We start from the raw sequence: 19704 nt of genomic DNA on the forward strand, positions 1-19704 counted from the left end.
AAATGTATTTTTTTTTTCAGTTATACTGGCAAACCAGCCACACACGCAGGAATCCAACATAGTTACACCCCGTACACACGGTCAGACATTGATCGGACATTCTGACAACAAAATCCATGGATTTTTTCCGACGGATGTTGGCTCAAACTTGACTTGCATACACACGGTCACACAAAGTTGTCGGAAAATCCGATCGTTCTGAACGCGGTGACATAAAACACGTACGTCGGGACTATAAACGGGGCAGTAGCCAATAGCTTTAGTTTCTTAATTTATTCTGAGCATGCGTGGCACTTTGTGCGTCAGATTTGTGTACACACGATCGGAATTTCCGACAACAGATTTTGTTGTCGGAAAATTTTATAGCCTGCTCTCAAACTTTGCGTGTCGGAAATTCCGATGGAAAATGTGTGATGGAGCCCACACACAATCGGAATTTCCGATAACAAGGTCCTATCACACATTTTCCATCGGAAAATCCGACCGTGTGTACTGGGCATTAGTCAGGTTAAAAAAAGACACAAGTTCATCAAGTTCAACCAAGAAAAAAAAAAAAAAAAAACTACAATCCCATATACCCAATCTTATACCCACAGTTGAGCCAGAGGAAGGCGAAAAACCCCAGCAAAGCATGATCCAATTTGCTACAGCAGGGGACAAAATTCATTCCTGATCCCCCGGGAGGCAATCAGATTTTCCATGGATCAACTTTACCTATAAATGTTAGTACCCAGTTATATTGTGAAGCTGCAGAATACACAGAGATATAAAACCCCGCTAACCCCCACACTGATTGTGCTCCTAGGTGTGGTTGGCATTGGGGCAAAGAAGGTTTGCATCACTAATAAGAGGGCCTGTCGCCGATAACGAGTACGAATGAACATACGTTTTCATAGATCAGATAAAATCAGTAGCATAACAATAGCCATAGCAGCCCACATGGCTGGGGGTAGAGAGCGACCCCATTTTGGAGGTTGTTAAAGAGTAACTAAAGTTCTGCTGTGACAAGCTGCCATTTATTGCAGAAGAGACATGTAATATATCATATATCCACCTACCTGCTATTCTTCCAGCATGTAAATTGAGCTATGCATGCACAGCTTAGTTTACAGTGTCAGCATGGCCCCTATGTGCTAGGATGACTGACACTCCTGCACATGCACAACAATGACATCATCCTGCGCCGGCCACTAAAAATGGCTGAAGACTGGAACCCAGAAGAAGATGCTGGCGATGACAAGGGATGGGGACCATTGGAGAAAAGGCACGTTTTGTTCCCTTTAGTAATGGGATTTACTGCTACAGACTAAAATTATCCCTGTATGGATAAATCTGTCCATACATGTTAAGATTGCTCTTGTTCAGCCCTGTGGCATGGATGGATCTGCAGTGCTGGCTATTGTATTCTGACAGCTGACAGCTGCGGCTCTCAGGATACCCGAACAGTGCCTGCATTTGGTTGGATGCAGGCACTCTTGCACCAAGAATTTTCCGACTGGCTCCTTCAACAAAATTTGATTTAAAAATGGACTTTTGTCAAGTTGGGTGGTGCCAAAAGGATCACCCACAAAACAAATTTCAGCCAACTCAGTAGGAATCAACCAAAACTCGATCCTTGTATGGCCTACCTAATGCAGTCACAAATCCCAGGCCCCATTTATATCTTATGTAGCAGGAATGAGCAGTCATGTTCATGTTTTTTTTAGCGTGATTTACTTGCGATTCCATGTGTCATGCATAGAGCAGCCTATTCACTTGAATGGGCTGCCCTATGTGCATTTGTTGCGCAAAACAAGCTCATAAAACCTTTTTGGGTGACCAGCTTTGCCCAATTTCGTCATGTGCGCTTTGTGTCTGGATTGATGACATACTGTTGACTAGTTCTCTGCAGTGTCTAGGAAAGAAGCACCATGGAAGCTTCCTCAGGTAGGAAGTGCTAAGGCCAGCGGCACCCTCCCTATCCATGGATTCCAATGCAGGATTTTAAGCATGTGATTAGAGCCAGAGGCTCTAATAGGCTTCAAAAAAGGGTGGGCTCGGGCCACAGAGCACTGCGCTCCGAGCCCTCCCAGTTGTGTGACAATAGCAAATGAATAGTCGCTATTGCCACACTGATCCTCCTCCCGCGCCAATCAGGAAGCGGGTCTTCCTGTCACCCTATTGGCTGAAAGGACAGGCGATGCTATTGGGCACCTAGGAGGAGGAGGGAGGAGACGCATGGTGGAAGCCGCCGTGATACAGAAAAGGAGGAGAGGACACAGGAGTCACCCACCCGCAACTTTGATGGGGTAAGTGCCGGCTTGATAAACGACCGGGGGGGGGGCCACCACTGGTTAAAGCACTGTGTGCTCACTCCCCATCCACCCTGCATCAAAAAAAATCTTCACCTGCAAAATAGTCCCCATTCATATGAGCGCCATCTAATACCTGTGTCAACTCCCACTGTAAATGCAGTTTTAAGTAGTAAAGTAAAAACTTGTCGCACACAGACAAATCAAACTGCACCTATGATGTCATAATGTAAAAGAGGATGTCCCTTTCAGAGAAAACTTTCCAATGTATGAGTAGATGCCTAGGCAGCTAAAGTTATATGTAACTCTCAAATCAAGTTGAGCTAGGAATACCCCCCTTTTGCATCCTTCTTGGTCCTTTTGCTGAGAAGGGTGACCTTACTGGCCAGCAGGGAGGGGCGTGCCATGGAAGGGAGTGCTCAGTTCAAATTTGACAGGAAAAGTCAAGATTTGCACAAAACTTTAGCTGCCTAAATCTTTAGATCCATTTAATATTCTGGCTGGTGTGTTTATTATTGAAGGTTCCAGTTTCTGATATTCTCATGATATGTATACATTGCCTAGGGTTATCTTACTTCACATGTAAAAGATACGTTTCATTCTTCAGCTTAAGATCCCTGGATTGTTTTTGTAGTCGATGAGACCTAATTATAGGTGGCTGTCATCCTGTACATATGCTGATAGACTCTAATCCTGTACATTGTGAGGATTATCCCATTCTTTGACATTTTAAGGCCATAAATGCGACAATAGAACAGAAATGTATTCCAGCTGAGCGGTTTGTGATGAATTCCCAGTAATGATTTTTTTCCTTCTGAAAATGCTAGTTTCTTGGCTGTATTTACACAGAATTTGTGACTGCTCTGATCTCTGATCTACTGCATGTTTGTTTCAGGCCAGTGAATCAGAAGCAAAGTCCAAGATGACAGCCAGGCTGCTAGCATTTTCATTCCTCAGTTTTACCATCCCCATTGTGTCTCCTAGTGCAGATTCTAATATCATAATTCAGATGACGGCTGGGCTGTAGTTTGGTTGGCACAGATGGCGGCGTGCCTGCATCCTGCATGCTCACTGTGTGCCTAATTCTAAGTGGATGTTTGCTGGCTGCAGTGATGCAAAGCTGTAAAATGTTTGAAGAAAGCAGACACTCGCTGTAGACACCACTTATATCCTCTCCCCCTTTACTGCGGAATACAAAACTGTCTATGAGTTCTGGGTAGACGCTGCGAACAGCAAATATTTGCCGACCATTATCACAGACTCCACTAACAGGAGAGGCAACTAGTCAATGCACAGAACGCTGCATACCTCATACTGGGAAAAAGTCCCTACAGTTGTGTCTAAAGCCTCAGTCCATCCAGAAGTGACATTGTAGACTTTGGTAGATGCTGCAAGTTAAAATTTGGGTGATTGGAGAGGAGCGTCCCATGTCCAAAAAAAGTCTCACTTGAATTATATAGTTTATTCAAGATAAAAGTAAACCAGTAGATCCAGCGCGTTTCAGGGGAATTGCCTCCCCCTTCTTCAGGGCAGTATTTCTTGTAGAATGGTTAGACTATGAGAGGGTTAAATATATTGGATCGGCGGCTCTGCAGTATGCCAGCATTATGGAGCAGAGACAGCAACATTTTCAGTGTCTCTGCTCCATAATGCCGGCATACTGCAGAGCCGCCGATCCAATATATTTAACCCTCTCAATGGCGGTGTTCTGTCGACTACTGCAGATCGTCGGATAATTCCTCCGACGATCTACGCATGCGCAGTAGTGACGTCACGCCAGCTGATCTGCCGATCAGCTGGCGTGACGTCAAAACTGTGGTCAACACTGCGTATGAGCAGATTATCTGAGGCATTATCCAACGATCAGCAAAGTGCGGAGGCAGAATCTGATCGTCAGATTCGGTCTCGATCTCCAGGCTCCACGCAGTGTACTGTATGGTGTGTTTGGCGGTGGTCACATGTTGCTGCGAGGGAGACTGAGGAGGAGGAGGCGGTGGCTTGGCGGGAGCAGTGGAAGGTTTGCAGGGAAAGGTTGGGGGGGAGAGAGGAAGCCTGCCACACAACTCTGGCAAGTTTGGGAACAGCGGCAAGCACCTTCTCCTCGCCGGGTGGGCTGCGGGGATTTTTCATTGCATCTCAGTGCTGCAGCCTGGCCGGTGTTCTGTCAATTACGGCAGATCTTTGGATAATGCCTCTGATGATCTGCGCATGCACAGTGTTGACCTCACGCCAGCTGATCAGCAGATCAGCTGGAGTGACTTTAGTGCTGCGCATGCGCAGATCGTCTGTGCCCATTATGTGGGATCCCTACTATTCCTGCGGGATTTGTATTTGATATTATAGAGACTGTAACAGCAGGAGCCTAATATGCACATATGACTAGTCTGTAATTACCAGTAATGGTAAAATAAGAGGGATTAAGTAACTCTTTTTAGATCATACTTTTGTACCAAAGGAAATCCTATCCTGCCTCTTTTCAACTAATATTTGTTTCAGGTGGAGTGTACCTTTAAGTAAATATCAAACTACAATCCTGAAAGCTTGGAGTTTACAGTGATCTTAAACCCCAAAACCAAAAATGTAATATATTGCAACTTACGGTGGCTGCATTTGTTTTATTTTTAGGCTTTTTTCCTTTATTTATTTTTACCTGGTGATCAGGCTGGTAACAGACTTCCTGTTTTGCGTTGTCCCCATTCTGGATGGAGGCGCAACGGAGACACTTTAGGACAGCAGTATTGTTAGTCTGGGGGGAAGGGAGTGTTAGACTGGAAGATTTAGATGGACTTGACTAACAAATTAAAGCCAAAAACACTTGTAAGGTAGTTCTAAAGTCTAATGCCCCGTACACACAGTCGGATTTTCCGATGGAAAATGTGTGATATTACCTTGTTGTCGGAAATTCCGACCGTGTGTGGGCTCCATCACACATTTTCCATCAGATTTTCCGACACACAAAGTTTGAGAGCAGGATATAAAATTTTCCGACAACAAAATCCGTTGTCGGAAATTCCGATCGTGTGTACACAAATCCGACGGACAAAGTGCCACGCATGCTCAGAATAAATAAAGAGATGAAAGCTATTGGCTACTGCCCTGTTTATAGTCCCGACGTACGTGTTTTACGTCACCGCGTTCAGAATGATCGGATTTTCTGACAACTTTGTGTGACCGTGTGTATGCAAGTCAAGTTTGAGCCAACATCCGTCGGAAAAAATCCATGGATTTTGTTGTCGGAATGTCCGAATAAAGTCCGACCGTGTGTACAGGGCATTAGTGTTTACATATACCCAGTGAATGGACTGGCCTCAGCTGATACAGAGATGAAACAAATCTCCCTACAAAATGTAACCCCTTGGTGCCGGCTACATGCAAATATGCGGCCACTTGGCGGGTGGGCCTTGGCACCAAGCGGCCGCATATTTGCATGAATTGGTGCAGTTACCGGTGGCTAACAGAAACCGCCAATCACAGCGGTCACATGATCATAAACCCTGTCCAACCTCCTGGCATCCTAAACCTCTTAAAGGGCCGGCCCCAAGAGGTTAAACCTGCAGTCTTCTCTTCTCTACATCCTTTCAAAGTCCAGAGTTTACAAAGCTTGTCTGAGAGCCCAGGAAAAGAGGGAGTGGAGAGCTGAATTAACACTCTGCAGAACTCAGTGAGAAGAGCTCTGAGAGCTGATTGGAGGGAGGGGACACACCCCCCTCCACACAGGAACATAGCTGAGGCTGTCAATCAGCTGGAGGTCCCTCCCCTGTCACCATTTTTCTCTTGGTGTCAGGAAAACTTGCCAGAAGCGATTCATGCTGATAACAGAGGAATGAAGCAGCAGACGGAAATGATACTTAGTGCTCTTAATTGAGACAAGTACACACTATAGAGGGATATGCTTTTGTTAATTTTTCATGTCTTAGGTTTACAACCACTTTGATGCATTCTCTGCATTAAGGCAAAAAATACCCCATTACCTGTTTCCCCCCCCATCCCTAAACACTTTCCTGCTTCCAATTACTGATCCAGCGTTGTCCTGGTTGCCATTTCCTGGTCTCACAGGTGACACAGGCAGCACTGGAAGCCATAAATCAAATCCTGTACGGAAGGAAAGGGTGGGGGGTGTGGCCGAGATACGCGCTGTGTGTGTCCATGGATGCACACAGCTTGGTTTGGGAACCTGCCTGCACAGATCCCCCTCAGCACCCGGATTGTTGAGGGGGCACTCATAGGAAGAAAGAGTGGAAAGCACTGGTGGGGGACTCCAGAAGAGGAGGTAAGGAACTGATCTGTGCAATACCCTTGCACGGAGCAGGTAAGTATAGAAGAACCTGTTACTATCACTTTAACCACTTAAGGAATAGCCTAGTTTTGAGATTTTGGTGTTTACAAGTTTAAAACAGTTTTTTTTTGCTAGAAAATTACTTAGAACCCCCAAACATTATATATTGTTTTTTTTTCTAACACCCTAGAGAATAAAATGGCAGTCATTGCAATACTTTTTTTCACACCGTATTTGCGCAGCGGTCTTACAAGTACACTTTTTTTGGAAAAATGTCACTTTTTTGAATAAAAAAATAAGACAACAGTAAAGTTAGCCCATTTTTTTTATATTGTGAAAGATAATGTTACGCCGAGTAAATTGATACCCAACATGTCACGCTTTAAAATTGCGCCCGCTCGTGGAATGCGTCAAACTTTTACCCTTAAAAATCTCCATAGGCGACATTTAAAAAATTCTACAGGTTACATGTTTTGAGTTACAGAGGAGGTCTAGGGCTAGAATTATTGCTCTTGCTCTAACGATCGCAGCGATACCTCACATGTGGTTTGACCACCGTTTTCATATGTGGGCCCTACTCACGTATGCGCTCGCTTCTGTGCGCAAGCTTGTCGGGACGGGGCGCTTTGAAACATTTTTTTTTTCTTCCTTATTTTACTTGATTTTATTTATTTTTTCACTATTTAAAAAAAAAAAAATTGGGTCACTTTTATTCCTATTACAAGTGTAAATGTAAACATCCCTTGTAATAGAAAAAAAGCATGGCAGGTCCACTTAAATATGAGATCATTTGAAAAAATTACAACAGAAAAATGTGCCTTTAAGACGTATGGGCGGAAGTGACCTTTTGACGTCGCTTCCGCCCTGCTATAGTATGGAGATGGGTGGGGACCATCTTCCCCTCGCTCGTCTCCATTCACAGCCACGGACAGATTCCGATCGCCTCCGCCACTGTGGAGGGGGTGGGAGAGCAGCAGGAGGGGGGTGGCACCTCTCCCGCCGCCGATAACGATGATCTTGCGGCGAATCCGCTGCAGAGACCACCATTATCGTAAACAGAACCGCCGGCTCTATAGATGGATACCTCGGTTGTGGCAGCAGCTGCTGCCATTACCGAGATATCCATCTTCAAACTTCCGACGTATATGTACATGAGCCGGACGGTATTAAGCATTTACAGCAAACTGTTTTTTTCTTCCTTTTGGGATCAAGGTTTTCCATAAATGAATAAAAGCTGATCATTGTAAGCACCCGTGTTAGTGGCAAATGGTTTGTCTCAACACTCTGACATTTCTGCTGGACAGTTTGGTCCATTAAAGGAAGTTGAAAAGTAATAGACTTACTGGTCGGATCACAGGGTGAAAATAAATAAAAAAAAAAAAAAAAAAAGAAGCGTAATAAAAGAAAGCTGCAGCCGCCACTCTGACTATATTACCAATAAAGCTTACCCGCTAAGTCTGCTCATTCTACATTCACCTACACCCCGCACCAAGGGCATTCCATGCAGATACCGGGAAAAGACATCCACACGTTCGGAAGCCTTTGTACTACAAAAAAGAATTCGGACTCCTGCAGCTCCACTTTGAGGATGAGAATGATAATTATAACAGATCCTTTCAGGGTTTTTTTTTTTTGTTTTTTTTTTTCAAAAGCAGCCGCCAGATGGGCGCCGCTAATGAGCAACAGTTTTGCGTAGTGGATTTGGCGAGGGAGGGAAGCAAAATGTAGGGAATTCATAACAAAAAATATCTTCTCTAGTCATGGAAAGAGTACATTACAAAATACAGATCTCGTCTAGAGCAGCTTTTGTCTTGGAGAAAAGTGATCAGTTGGCACTGTTTGAGAAAGGCTGAACTTGATTGGATGTGAGAGTCACATGACTGCCTTATGTCCAATTATTCTTCATCCCAGAAAGCCCCCCAGTTTAGATTCCCCTGGACAGTTACTGTACATTGGATAATTGTTGCGGGGGTGCCCCATCCCCCATGAACAAATCATTTTAAAGTGAATATATACAGCATGAGGTTTTTGGTTTTTCAGATAAAACATGAACAATTGATTATAATCAGATCACGTTTTAAAACTCATTTTCATTTAGGATCTGTATTTATATATTTACATGTGGGCAGCTATATTTGCTCATTGCATACTTCATCTCTGCTTCCTACTTAGCAGCACTACTCAGTAGTTGCTTTTCTGCACCTTCTCACGATGTAAGATTAATCAGTGGAATCATTAAATTCATTTAATATCAACAGTTAGGAGAAAACTGAAAATACTTTTATTGCAAATGCTGTTTGTCTTCAACTGGCCACACGTAAACATTTCTCTCTTTCAGCCCTGTAGGCTGAACAAGAGAATTCACTTGAATGTCCCATCCAGCCTAATCTGCAGTACCAGCTGTCAGAGCAGGGCTGGGACCAGTGGTGGACGGGAGGGGTAGCTGCCCTGGGCGCAATGGTTTACTGTAGGGCTGCGGTACCAGCTGTCAGAGCAGGGCTGGAACAAGGGGTGGGCGGGAGGGGCAGCTGCCCTGGGCGCAATGGCTTACTGTAGGGCTGCAGTACCAGCTGTCAGAGTACCTGAACAGTGCCTGCAACTGATTGGATGCAGGCGCTGTTTCGACAACAATTTCCCGCCCAGCTCCTTCAACAAAAATGTATTGATAAATTGACTTTTGTCAAGCCAGGTGGTGCTGTATTGACCGCTATTTAATAATTGTTAAATAATGGTTATCCATAATTAATCTTATGTCTGCATTAATATAATTTCACCCTTTCTCACGTTGAAGAAGTGCATCTATTGAGTAAAAAGTCAGCTTAAAGGAAGCCTTTGCTGAGAAATAGGCAGGCAGCCCTGCTAGCTTCTTCTGCTAGGTGTTCAACTGTCATACTGATCTTTGAATGATCTCTTGATCTTTCTCGGTCTTCAATACATTCAGAATCACAGTGCCCAGACTGACAGTACCCATCATTCACGTGATCCAGGTTAGGGACCTGGAAAAATTAGAAGCCTCTGTATTAGCCTTTTCTCCACTACGATAGTGTATTCTGCAGCGGAGACTCCCTGCTGATCAGCACTGCAGCCATTGGCTGCAGTGCTGATCAAAAGCTGGTTTTCCAGCAGGACAGTTCGATGGAAGCCGGTCTAATGATCAGCTTCTGTTGAACAGACAGGACTACACACAGATCTAAATTCAGCTGAGACTGAAGCTGTTGAATTTTGATATACCCAGCTTCAGACAGGAAGTGTTACTGGCTGACTTAAAAAAAACAAAAAAAAAACAAATGCAGCTTTTACAATGGGAAGCTGTAATATACTGTAATATGTTTTGGGTCTAATACTGCTTTAATAAACCTCTTGGGTACATGCAGTATATGGAAATAGTTTTGTCAGTCAAAAGATTAAAGTAAGTCAATCGATCTTGTGACCCACCCACTCCTGCTATTCTATACAGCTACAGATCATCAATCTTCACAATTTTCCTCCTCCGTGCCACCGCTCCATCTACTACCTGCATTAGATGTACTATTGAGCATAGCTGTGCTACTGAAGCCCCCAGCCCATGCTCTCACCCTTCTATAAACCTGCCTAATGGCCCGTACACACGATCCGAATATCGTACGACCGATCGTATGACCGTTTTCGCTTAATAGTCGCACGACAGAAAAAAAAATTGGAAGTGATGTCATGTGTTGTAATGTCTTTGTATTGAAATTTTCGGACGACAACTATACTGACTAGCCGAAAATCATACAATCTGGAATCGTACGAGGAAAATTTTCGTGTGTCCGATCGAATAATATCGGATGAACGGTCGTGGTCGGCTGTCGAAAGTAGTGTACACAAGATCCGAAAATCGTACGATCCTTCCTCAGACAACCGTTTTCGTACGATATTCGGATCGTGTGTACGGGCCATAAGTACCTACCAAGCAAATTACAGAGGAGGCTTACTTACTACATAGGTTTTACCCTAACACCACAGATCAATGTTGGAGATGTCAAGGGGAAGGGGAACGTTACTCCATATATTTTGGTCCTGCCCTAAACTTAATCACTTTTGGACGGAAGTCCGGAGGAGTTCACTGGTCATGAGATTCCTGACAATCCAGCTTTTTTCTTAATACAGGTTTTGAAAATTCCAGAGAAAATCTATAAAAAAATAAATAAATTGTACGTCATCTGTTGAATACTGCCAAATCTTGTATCCCCCTGAACTGGAAAAAACAGCAACCCCCAACTATTAGCTGTTGGTTCCGTAAAGTAGAAGAAATCAATAAGAAGGAAGATCTGATCCGGCGCAACATAAACATGAAAAATACACTAAAGCCCCGTACACACGATCGGAAATTCTTAAGAAAAATACAGATTTCAAAGCGATCGTACGATAATCGGATCATTAGTACAGAGCCGATCATGGCAGTTCACCCGATATTATCCGGACATGCACGAAAAAAAAATGTTGTACGATTTTAGTTTAATCAGTACAGCTGTCATTCAAAAATGCATTACAACACATGACATCACTTCCGAATTTTTATTCTGTTGTACGAGAATTTTCGTGTATTTTTAGTAAACTCTTCAGATTTGATCTGAGATCAGCATGCAAAAAAACAAAACAAAAAAACACGATCATTTGTCTGATAGTCTCATTGTGTGTACCGGGCCTAAGAGTTGGAGATTGGGGAATATGTTTGTCCTCTCTGATGAGGGGAAAGCTCTTTTTGGTGCTTAATTCGTCTGGTAAACATTTCATCCTAAAAACCTGTTTTCGGCTGAACTTTTACACCACCTTGGATTACTCCCCATTTTTACCTTTCTCCCCCTCCCCAACAAGTCCCACCCCCCCCTCCTTTTTTTTTCTGTCTTCTTCTTTCTAACTTTTCTATTCTCTTTCACTCTTGTTTTATTATTAAAGTGGAACTTCAGTCATTTTTTTCAACTTTCCATCTATTAAATCTTCTGGCCTTGTTGTTTTAACTTTGGATAGTAAAAAATTTTTTTTCTGCCAGTAAATACCTTTTACAACCCACTTCCTGTTTCTTGTCTGGTCATTAGTCTAGGCTCATGACATCATGCACAGTGCTCTCTCTCTCACTCTCGTGAGTTTGCCAGGAAGGGAGGGGGGAGCCATAAGAGGGCCAATGAGAGCTGCAAAGCTGGAGGTATGCCTCTGTGTGTCTGTGTAAATCCAGGAAGTGAACAGGCAGCCGCTTCAGCTGCCCACAGTTAAAATGGATGCAGCCAGACATAGTGGAGGGAGATTTCTGCAGCATATTTGGCAAGTGCAGAAACACAGTATATGTATAAATAATATGCAAAGTGGTTGGAGAGACGCTTCAGAATGGCAAAGATGTTTTTATTACAAATTATGTGAACAGACTGCAGTTCCTCTTTATAGCGAAAAATATGGAGCCGCCTACTCCCAGTTTTTATTTAGTTAAAGTTTAATTCTTAGTCTTGACACAAAAAGGAAATGCTTTGCAATACTTCCTTGGTGTGTATGATTTTCCTTTTCCAACACTGAATTTTGTAATTGGATGTTCTGCTTATGCCTTATTTGTGTTCTGATGTGGCTCATATACTAGCAATGTGTTTTGGATTTGATATTTCCTGGTGTTTAAATAAATACAATATTTGGGGAAAAAATGACAGAGCAGGCACTCCCACTGCAAGCCTAATTTGAGCTCTCAGCTGGTGTGTGGCAGCTCTCTATTAAGGCACACTTCTGAATACAGTGTGGATGGCAGCAGTGGTTAGTTCTGGGTTTAAATGCCATCATGGGGCATTAGACTGTCATCTGCAGTGGTAGGTCAGAAGCTGACAAACAATAAATCAGTGTGTGCAGTAAACATGTCAGCATGGTATACAGTACATGCAGAAAATGATAATCATCCAAAGCTAGAAACAATGTGACAAATGTCACCATTATGGCATTGCCTCTATCACCAATCACAAGATAAGAAGTTTCCCGGAAATGTTTTTTACAGCTGAACTCCAGGCAGTTATACACAGATGAAATGCACAGAAGTGATCTGTTTTATCTGACAAAAGATTTGTATTACTGAGATTCACACAGCCAGCCTTGTCAATTTAGTACAGAGCAATAAAGCTAGGTCAGCCTATGACTGGATAGTGAAAGCATGGAAGCAGTTCATCCTTCTCTGCACTCTGATCTCTCCTTCTGTCAGCACATGCAGAGACTGCCTGGCCCTTTAGTACTGCCCAATCCTCTCCTAATGCTTGTGTACAAGGGGCTACAACAAGACAAATTCAGGTACACATACTGGCTGCATTTAAAGCAGAACTCCAGGCCCAAAAAACTTTCATTTGAATATATTTCTCAATAGCTATTAAGGATTTAAGTGAACTTTGTATGCACCAAATATCTTTTCAGCCCCAGATATTACCTTGTAAAATTAGCAGTGACATCATCCATATACTGTACATAGTCTGAGCAGAGCTGTGGGAGGGACCCAGCAGGCTCCCCCCTCTACATGCTGTCAGCAGAGGGGGCGGAGACAAGACCCGTCACCCAGTTTAAGAAGAAAGAGCAGCAGTGACCGGTCTTTATTACAGGAAGCTCCTGCTCAGAAGCAAAGCTTCACACTGGGTTTACAGATCTGGAAGAAAAACACAAAGCACACCAAGATTCCAGTAAGAGTACATGCCTCTTGTATGTAGGCAATAATTGATTAGCCCGGAGTTCTGTTTTAGAATGAAAGTCCTTGTTTTTAAAAAAAATATATATAACTGCATGAGAGGAAACCAAAAGCATTGAGGTGAGCAGGTGCCAATACCCAGTCCTTCCACCCCTCTGGTCTGCACCAAGCAGCACATCTCATACTCCAGCCAGAGTCACACCCGCAGCAGTGGTGGAGCAGCCTGATTTACACTGCACTGCTCTTTCATGGCTCTTCACTCTTGGAGTTGGACAAGATCTATCTGTTTACAATTGTGTGACTTCATTTACTTATTTATCTTCATTGCCTTGAAGAACACATCCGCCCAGGGCATCATCTCTTATTCTGAATGTTGCACTACTCGCTGAACTACCAACAACATTTACTAGAAGAAATCAATTCTGTAATGGTTACTAGGTCTCAAACTGTTCATTCCTAGCAGGATTCCCTAAGATTTATTACATCGAATGATGTTTTTTGCCACCTTGACAGTCGCTGCCATAATATGAATAATTTTTAATAAATGCTTGTTTATGCAAATGGTTGCCAACAGACTATAGATCCTTCCCCATCATCAATCATAAACCTTCCAGACAGCAACAACTAGTCCAAAATCTCTCCATATCATAAATCCTCAGTGTAAATGTGACTGTTATTAAACGGTCAGTCCACTCAAAACAGATCTTTCAGTTCTAGGCGTATAATGCCGGGATAAATCACCCCCTGCCTCTTATACCTCTTGGAGACTTCAGCCACAAGATCTACCCAACAAGGTTCCTGTCTCTGTTCTTGTCCATTTTGGAGTTTTAGGTACTCCTGTACACCTTGATGTGTTCCAGCTCCTTCCGTTACGTTGTCCAGAATATAAAATAAAACCCAACAGGAATGGTGGAAACCCCTTATAATGACCAAAACAGGTGTGCAGGCCTGGGACCCTAGCACCAAGATCTCCAAAAAGAAAACCACTGGGGGGGGGGGGGTTACCTTTCCAGTATCTACCAAAAAGGAATATATATCATTTTTAAGTGGGCTGATCCTTTAAGCTTTTTTCAGTTTGCAGTTCCACAGGTCTGTCACCAGCTGCTATGGGGGTCAGTCCACCCAAAACGGATATTTTGGTGTTTGTTTGATGCTGGAGTGTTAAACTTTCTAGACATTCTCTTCGGTGTCCTAGGACCTCTGTTGGTGGGATCTCTGAGCTGGTCTTCACACCTGATGTAGCCATATTATGATGGGTTCCCACTCTTTTTGCTGGATTGTTATTCATTTTATATTATGGAGAGTAAAAAGGATGTGATGGCAAGGAACGGGAATTATCAGACCTTTTACCTGACGGATGATCAAAGCGTATTTGTTCACGTTTAGAAGCAGACGTGATTGTTTCTCACTACAGGTAATCAGTATTGCCGTGACTGTGCATTTCTCAAATACAAATGTCTTCATTTGTTGGTCATACTTATGATACCAAAAATGTTACTTATAATTTGTACAATCAGCACAAACTCATTTTCTAGAAGTAATCTAATTCTGTGTATGACCTGAGACAGGAAACTGTCAAGGTCACAATAGGATGGTTTAAATTTACATGAGACAGACAAGAATCCCGGCGAGAAGGAATGATATGGCGCCCCGTGTGTGTGTAAAATTTATATATATATATATATATATATATATATATATATATATAATTGTGTGATATAGATTATGTATATATATATATATATATAGATATAGAGAGAGAGAGAGATATCTAGCTATATATATATAGATAGATATATTACTTGTACATGCATATGTTTTCTGGTTTGCTTTACCAGCTTGAACATTGCGCTATTGTGCATTGTAACATTGTTCCCGAAATGACATAATAAGTGGTTTTAACATTTCATTTATTCCATTTGTCTCCTGACTTGAAGAAAGGCCACAATGTTTATTGTTTGTATCTCTGATCAAATACATCCTGTTCAATATTATTAGATTGTACACTGCACACATAAAGAGACGTCTACAGTCATTTATCACTCATGAAATGTGTTTTCCAATCTTACAGTAAATGTAAGCAATTCATATCTACTTCACAGTCAATTGGTGGCCAATTGGTGGCCAATTGGTGGCCATACACACCATTCGACAAATGATCAATTTCTTTTCTTATTCATCTCTTCTATTAGGAAAAAAATATTGATCAATAATTGACAACGCATTCGATGAACACACATGGGGAAGTGACATTTGCTGGATAGTTGGAAGATTTGATCGTAAGTTATTGCATCTTTGTTTTCACCGTGCAATCTCATAATCTGATGGAAATACGACTGAATTCATGAACAAAACATCTCGGTGCTGCCAATCAATGCAATGAGATCTATAATTTTCCACCCTGGCTGATCAAATCAATTTGGATCGCATCAGATCTAAATCAATCAGAAGACAAGTTATGCTTATTTAACAGTTTGCTGATTCAATTGTTTTGCTCAATTTGCACATTGGTCGGATAATAGCCACCATATGACTTATCAGAAGTAATATAAAATATGAGGAATATTGATCTCTAGTACATAGAAGCATGAAGCTTGCAAAGATTAGTAACCTGATGTCAGACAGGGGTGGTGTACATATCTGCCGGTATGACATGAAAAGCTCAGCAGAGACTCAAGGCACAGACCACCGTCATACATAGCTCGCCTCTCCTAAGAATTCTAAGAATTTTCTATTATAACATCTAATTCAACTATTTCTGTGAAACTCATTTTCAGCACATCAAAACATCACAACCAGCTACCCACTCAGACGTTTTCCTGATCAGCATTAAACATATGAGCAGGCAACTACATCTGCCTCCCCCAAAATGAAGTGTCACCTTGGACAGCTGCCTCAATTGTCGCACCTGTTCTGACACCCAATACGCCATAAGATGCACATTAATGCCAGCCTTCCTCTATAGCCAAATAGTTGAAATAGTTTACAGATTTTGCACAGCTTCCTTAAATCAAATGACAATAGGCAGCAATATAAAACGTGGGACGCCACTGCGGTTGACCCATCTGATTGGTGACCTTGGGAATATTATTACAGTGGGTAATATAATGGGATATAGCTCTGGCAGTGCCATGATACTCAATGGGTAGAGATATAATGATATTTGGCCTACGGCCACACCACCCTAAATGCGCCCGCTCTCGTCTGATCTCGGAAGCTAAGCAGGGTCGTGCCTGGTTAGTACTTGGATGGGAGATATAATGATATTTGGTGTGTATGGTGGGGATATAATGATATTTTGGTGTTTACGGTGAAGATATGACATTTGGTGTGTACGGTGGAGATATAATGATTGTTGGTGTTTACGGTGAAGATATAATGACTTTTGTGGTGTGTACGGTGGAGATATAATGACATTTGATGTGTACGGTGGAGATATAATGATATTTTGGTGTGTACGGTGGAGATCTGACTTTTGGTGTGTACGGTGGAGGTATAGTGACATTTGGTGTGTATGGTGGGGATAGAATGATATTTTGGTGTGTATGGTGGAGGTATAGTGACATTTGGTGTGTATGGTGGAGGTATAATGACATTTGGTGTGTATAGTGGAGGTATAATGACATTTGGTGTGTATAGTGGAGGTATAATGACATTTGGTGTGTATAGTGGAGGTATAGTGACATTTGGTGTGTATAGTGGAGGTATAGTGACATTTGGTGTGTATAGTGGAGGTATAGTGACATTTGGTGTGTATAGTGGAGGTATAGTGACATTTGGTGTGTATGGTGGAGATATAGTGACATTTGGTGTGTATGGTGGAGGTATAATGACATTTGGTGTGTATAGTGGAGGTATAATGACATTTGGTGTGTATAGTGGAGGTATAATGACATTTGGTGTGTATAGTGGAGGTATAGTGACATTTGGTGTGTATAGTGGAGGTATAGTGACATTTGGTGTGTATAGTGGGGGTATAGTGACATTTGGTGTGTATAGTGGGGGTATAGTGACATTTGGTGTGTATAGTGGGGGTATAGTGACATTTGGTGTGTACGGTGGAGGTATAATGACATTTGGTGTGTATGGTGGGGGTATAATGACATTTGGTGTGTATAGTGGAGGTATAATGACATTTGGTGTGTATAGTGGAGGTATAATGACATTTGGTGTGTATAGTGGAGGTATAGTGACATTTGGTGTGTATGGTGGAGGTATAGTGACATTTGGTGTGTATGGTGGGGGTATAATGACATTTGGTGTGTATAGTGGGGGTATAATGACATTTGGTGTGTATGGTGGAGGTATAATGACATTTGGTGTGTATAGTGGGGGTATAATGACATTTGGTGTGTATGGTGGAGGTATACTGACATTTGGTGTGTATAGTGGGGGTATAGTGACATTTGGTGTGTATGGTGGAGGTATAATGACATTTGGTGTGTATAGTGGAGGTATAATGACATTTGGTGTGTATAGTGGAGGTATAATGACATTTGGTGTGTATAGTGGAGGTATAATGACATTTGGTGTGTATGGTGGGGGTATAGTGACATTTGGTGTGGAGTGGGATGTATGGGGGTGGTTTAGTAGTAATAAAGTGTATGTGTTTGCAGATCATAGCGCTCTGGCGGTGTTTAGACGCGGTCACCATAGAGCCTGTGGTCCCCGGTGTCATGTACCATGGGTGCAGACTATAATTAAGCAGTTTGCTGCCTCTGGGTGAGCCATGTGAGATCCAAATGTGGCAGATCAAAGGATGCCAGCTGGTCTATAAAGGGTGAATATAATGTAGTAATAAAATGACAGGCAGGTCAGGAGGAGATCTCCCCGTACACACAGAGGGGAGGCTGGGCTGTATTATGTAATATGATGGGGCAAGTGACTGAGAGTGTGACAGGCAATGGAATACAATGCAGGAGGCAGCTCTCCTCTCCATATCCAGCACCTGGCAGGCTGAGCCCAAGAACATGCAATCTAAAGCTGCAGCCACAGCTCAGGGTGGATGATGGTCGGTGTGCAGACACACAGTTACTCACCGAACTTTGGCTGCTACATGGGAGATGGTGTCATTCCTCAGCGCCTTCTTCTTGGACACAGCTGTGCCCATCCTCGGTCAGACTGGGGATTAGGGGCCACATCCGCACTGGTCCGGGGTGGGATGGAGGGGTCCCCGGTGGATGCTGCGCTGTGTCCGGCCACGGACTGATCTGTAGACTGGATGCTCGGCTCATTGATTGCTGCAGGAGGGAGGGCAGCGCGGCTCAGCGCAGGAAGACGCTTCCATGTATGGGCAGAGGATGCGCCCCCGCTCCGCCCACTGACTGCCCAGGGTGACAGGAGGGCGGGGCCTGTGACAGGTGACACACACTGGAGGGGAGGATGCTTCACCTCTCAGTGGGCGGGGCCTGTGTGCTGATAGGACTGAGCATCTGATAGTAACGGGCACTGTACTGTGTGCACTGAGAGCAGCCCATAGTGTGCACTGTACTGCACTGAGCGGTTCACATGTAGAAGTGAAATCACAGATCTCCTCTGTGCAGAGTTCTGTGTGTGTGTGTCTGCTGCTGCTGTTCTCTTTGTCTTCCTTTTCCTCCCATCCTCCATACATCACCTCCACCATTGTCTATTGGCATTCCCAAGGATGCTGCAGCCCCCCCCCCCCCCCCCCACAACCCAAACCTAAAGGATCTTCAGGCTGAATGAGAAAGTAAAAGTCAGTAGTTACAAATCCTATAGCTGCTGACTTTTAGCCACTTGACCTCCAGAAGATTTACCCCCTTCCTGACCAGGCCATTTTTTGCGATACGGCACTGCGTTACTTTAACTGACAATTGCGCAGTTGTGCGACTCCCACAAATAGAGCTTTTTTTTGGTGGTGTTTGATCACCTCTGCCATTTTTATTTTTTCAGCGCTATAAACATAAAAAGACCGACAATTTTGGAAAAAAAAAAAAAAAACAATATTTTTTACGTTCTGCCATAAAACATATCCAATAAAAAAATGTAAAACAATCTAATTTCTTCATCAAATTAGCCCAATATGTATTCTGCTACATATTTTTAGCAAAAAAAATCCCAATAAGCATTTATTAATTGATTTGCGCAAAAGTTATCGCATCTACAAACTATTTTTATGGATTTTTTTTTTTTTTTTACTAGTAATGGCAGAAATCAGCCACTGCGACCCTGCAGCGGATAAATCGGACATCTAACTGACACTTTTGACACTTTTTTTGGGAACCAGTGACATTATTATAGTGATCAGTGCTAAAAATTTGCACTGTTACTGTACTAATGACACTGGCAGGGAAGGGTTTAAAATCGGGGGGCGATCAAAGGGTTAAGTGTGTCCCTAGTTGGTGCTTGCTAACTGTGTGGGGGAAGGTCTGACTGGGTGAAAGCAGAGATCCGTGTTCCTTAGCAGGAACACAAGATCTCTGTTCTCCCCTGTAAGAACGGCGATCTGCCTT

At 43.0% G+C, this 19704-nt stretch overlaps 1 protein-coding gene across 2 annotated transcripts in view; it reads right to left on the reverse strand.

The window, feature by feature from the left end:
- The window catches only part of NSMF (NMDA receptor synaptonuclear signaling and neuronal migration factor), an 86808-nt gene extending 68312 nt beyond the window's left edge, over window positions 1-18496 (reverse strand). For both annotated transcript variants that reach the window (XM_073599984.1, XM_073599985.1), the window contains exon 1: window positions 18271-18496. In XM_073599984.1, the coding sequence (XP_073456085.1) occupies window positions 18271-18341 (71 nt within the window). In that variant the 5' untranslated portion in view covers window positions 18342-18496. The remainder of the gene's footprint in view (window positions 1-18270) is intronic.
- Window positions 18497-19704: the final 1208 nt, after the last annotated feature.

The sequence above is a fragment of the Aquarana catesbeiana genome, linkage group LG09 (assembly GCF_042186555.1).
Source record: "Aquarana catesbeiana isolate 2022-GZ linkage group LG09, ASM4218655v1, whole genome shotgun sequence".
NCBI classification, from domain to species: domain Eukaryota; kingdom Metazoa; phylum Chordata; class Amphibia; order Anura; family Ranidae; genus Aquarana; species Aquarana catesbeiana.